At 39.1% G+C, this 4,040-nt stretch overlaps 1 protein-coding gene across 4 annotated transcripts in view; it reads right to left on the reverse strand.

Annotated features, from left to right (window-relative positions):
- The window catches only part of tesmin (testis expressed metallothionein like protein), a 31,223-nt gene continuing 27,183 nt past the window's right edge, over positions 1 to 4,040 (reverse strand). For 3 of the 4 annotated variants that reach the window (XM_020612780.1, XM_020612779.1, XM_020612781.1), the window contains 3 exons: positions 2,417 to 2,554; positions 1,249 to 1,346; positions 2 to 611 (listed from right to left, as the gene is read on the reverse strand). In XM_020612780.1, coding sequence (XP_020468436.1) covers positions 434 to 611; positions 1,249 to 1,346; positions 2,417 to 2,554 — 414 coding nt within the window. In that variant the 3' untranslated portion in view covers positions 2 to 433. Of the gene's footprint in view, positions 612 to 1,248; positions 1,347 to 2,416; positions 2,555 to 4,040 lie in introns of all 4 variants that reach the window. The other variant, XM_020612778.1, reaches the window with a different exon arrangement.

Below are 4,040 nucleotides of genomic sequence, written 5' to 3' on the forward strand. Positions count from 1 at the left end.
CACACTTTATTTTCCTCCAAAAGTGAAACTCAGAAATAGGATTCTTAAACCAAACAAACCAGGAGGACTTGCAGAACATTCTAGTATAGCATTTTTGCCAGAAACATTACCCTGCCAGAACAGCATGAAATAACACCAGAGGAAAAGTCTCCACAGGGGCTGAACCATGGATTTTAAACTAAAACACATCCAATTAAGAAACAATAATATCAAAGATATCAAAATAATTTTTGAACACTTATACATCCAGGACTCTTGAATAATTGAGAGATGAATGAGTGAGGTAAGTAGTACCATAGCAATGTAAAAGGAGCATGAGCTCAAAACAGTCAAAATCACAACATCAAATTTAATCAACTGTCAGACCAACATATAAAGCAACCGTTTTAAATTACCACATGAGGACATGAAGTCCACAGGTGTCTCCTCAGTGTCACTTGTCCTTGAACATGGACTTGACAATCTGAGTCAGACAGTGTCCAAACTCAACCAGGACCATGCGCTCAGCCTGAATGGGGCTCTGGCCCTCTCTCTCAGCCTTCTCAGCCTGGGCCACCAGATGGTTGCACACATCCTCCACCATAGCAGTGGTTATCACTGATGCAGGCCCTCTGAACACACAGATACACAAAGGTTTGCTTGTTGTTGTAATTACATTAACCAAACTCTTAATTGCACAATCTTGGCTGTATACTCAAAAATCATTTTAACTTGATGAAGACAACCTGTTAGCATAATCAGTGCTGTAAACTGCAGTAAAAGGCTGTTTGTTCCACTCCATTTGTGGGTAAGTTTCATTCACTAAAATATCTTGTTGCTATTGAAAAGTTAACAAAACTCAAGAAAAAGCCAGCAGCATCAGTAGTGTCATGAAGGGACCAGGTGAAAAATGAGAAAAACTAGAAAAGATTTCTGCAGAATGTCAGTGCTGTGACATCACAGAGCTATGCTGTGACAGAAATGGCTTGATGTGAAGTTTGATGTCAATAATGCTAATTCAATGAGCATGTTTTGCTACTACTGCAAAGAAATCACTAGTATGTGCCACTTGAGAACAAATTCTATTTCCATGACTCTAATATGACACCCATTATTTCTAACTCTGACTTTGGTGGGTTTGTCTGTGTTATGTGAGGAAAGTTCTTTTCACCCTAACAGTTAACAGGACTTACATTGCTATTACAGTTGACTATTACTAAAGTTGCTGGGATGTACTGTGGCATACTATGTCAAAGGAGACAGACTCACTTGTCCTTGCAAGTCTTTTCTATGGGGTCCATTTCTGAGCGCTCATCGTAGTTTCTACAGCCAACACATTTACAGCTGGAGGTACACTTGATGTTGGCCTGCACACAAGTACAGCAGTATAACTCTGGATAAATTGTGATCACTGGTGTTCTAGTGCACATTTCTAAGAGACTATAAGACAAATGGAAGAAATTTTTTATAAACGTATAAAAAGTATGTAGCAACTACACACCTGGTGTCATTATATCAAAGGATATAAAACAGAATATATAAAACTGAAATTAAATTGATACAAGGATAACAATACATGAGTATTTAATTCAATTAGTTTTATTTGTATAATGCCAATTCACAACAGCAATCATCTCAGGGCACTTTACAGTGTAAGATCTGGACCTCAGTATTTTAGGAAAAACACCCTTGAGCAAGCACTTGGCGACAGCGGCAAGGAAAGATTTCTTTAATAGCCCATGTTTCATTGTCTTGTTTTGCTGTTTTTTAAGTTGTGTTGTTATAATTTTAATGAGGTTCTTATGAATAATGTCTCGAGTTGATATTTGATTAGAAGCAGACAAGGTCTCTATGGGGTACTGGGAGTTTAGGGTAGGTAAACTGTTGCTCACTGGTTGTCAACGGCTAATGTCAGTGCAGGAGAGACATGCTAATGGTAACAGGTGGGAGCCAGACCTGAGGGCATAGTGAAAGAAAGCTGATGTTTTTCACTTCAATAAAGTTTTGGCTTACAATAGTTGGAGCCAATATCTAGGAGCCACTGGAAGATGTGGCTAATGTCATGTTCAAATCAACAACAGAACTGAATGAATACATGCAGCCTCCCTATTTTTTCAATGCCTGTGAAAACAGCTGGTGCCGACTCAACTTTTGTGCTGTGTATTACACTTTAATGGCCAATGAAATGCAAGCTAATATTCATAAAATACTGCTTGAAAGCAGTATAACTCTACTTGTAATAAGCCAAGTTAAACTGGATTCTCAGGCTTTTATTTCAATGTTCTCACCAACAGTGCAGTGTTTTGCCAGTGGGCTGATGTCAGTCTGAATGTGCCCTACAGTGCCTCCATACTATCTTCAGCACCCAGACACTGTGGTTGCTGCTTGGTCTGTTTATGAGTCTTGTAATATCTTAGTAAATTGGGTGAGTGTGTACCTCAAAGCACTCGCAGTAGTTCTTAAGGCATCTGGAGCGTTGACAGCTGCATCCTTTGATGTGCCATCCTTTGACCTTTCCTGACTCCCCACCAGCGATCTTAGGCCTGAAGGCATCTGGGTTACGACCTAAATATAACTACAAAATGACAATACCTAATCCTTCGGATAAGAAGACCTGAAAAATAGGCTACTACAACTGTTAATATTTTATTTCTTAGTCAGCAATATACATGTATGTAGCTAGTAAAATTTAAAATATATACAAAGAGTCTCAAGGACAAGTAAATAAAAACATGACAGCAAAGTATTCAACTAGACAAGGCTTCACTGAGAAGACAAAGTTAATGTATAACTTAAGATATTAGCTTCCAGCACTTTTTTCTTTGTATGACTTTCAGTGGACAAGCAGAGATGTGACGCATCACCGTTGCAGCTATGACAAGTATATAAATAATACACGCAGACAATATATACATATATATTTGCATATAATGTGAACAGCTTAATGCCGTTCCAGATTGTAGCCGTTGTCAGCAAGGTTGTAAAAATGGGCCTCAAAGAGCACCAAGATACAGAGAAGGCAGAGGAGAAAGAGTTCCAGGGAGGTTAGAGAGGACAAAGGAATTATTATTAAAATGCTGTGGCAGAAAGCTTAGAAAAGTTAAGCTTTTAATAAGTAAAGATAATCATAAAATGATTTATGTGTGTTTTGTTTGAAATAATCATTAGTGAATGTGTTAAATAAAATGTGAAATGGTTGTATTGAAAGGATGGGAAAATGTGATTTTACATCTAACAGAGTGAAAAGTACAGAATCACACAAGAGGAAGTAGACACACATCCCTGCTGAAATGAGGAACTGCAAAGGTTTGTATGTGTCTGCCACACAGAGAGGAGACAGCATACTGAGGAAGTAACAAAAATTATGGTTTCAAGCACAAAAGTAAAGATTTGACTGATAATTGTTTGATCAATGTCTAATCAATGATAATGCATGTTAGTCAAAGTATTCAAAATATAAAGATTTATGTTTCGATTTTAAAGCAGATAGTTTGTGTGAAATCAGTGTGTAATTCTGATTGTTCTGTTAAAAGCAATAATGGAATTTTGATATTTCAGTCAGATGTGAGTTTCTTGTATTTTTGTTATGTATTCAGATGGTTTAGTTTTCTAGAAAAGAGGAAGTAGAATCCAAGGCTGGATCACAGTGGGGCAGAGGCCGGTTATGAGCAGTGGGCTTTGACTGACAGTAAAAAATATGCAATACTTCAGAACAATATGATTTGGCATGTCAAATAAGGTATTGACTGCAAACTGTGGCATCTGCTTGGATGAGAGGACGAAAATCACTGACCAGAACTTTATAAAAACTGAGGCAAAAAGAGGAACGGAGAGCCCTTCCACTGCTGCAGCCGGAGGCTCGGTCCGGTTGACCATCTGACTTCCAGGAGACCGAGGACTGCGGAGAGGCAGTGCGGGGAGAGGCCCCTCTGGGGGTGCTCCCCCACAGGCATCGGCCTGTGAAGAGGAAGATGCATGCCAACGAGGGAGTGAGCCCCTTTTCTGGCTGCTTGGACAGAGGGATTCGGCCTGTCAGAGCATGAGGATGCATACCGACGTGG

This window comes from Monopterus albus, unplaced genomic scaffold, assembly GCF_001952655.1.
Source record: "Monopterus albus unplaced genomic scaffold, M_albus_1.0 scaffold127.1, whole genome shotgun sequence".
NCBI classification, from domain to species: domain Eukaryota; kingdom Metazoa; phylum Chordata; class Actinopteri; order Synbranchiformes; family Synbranchidae; genus Monopterus; species Monopterus albus.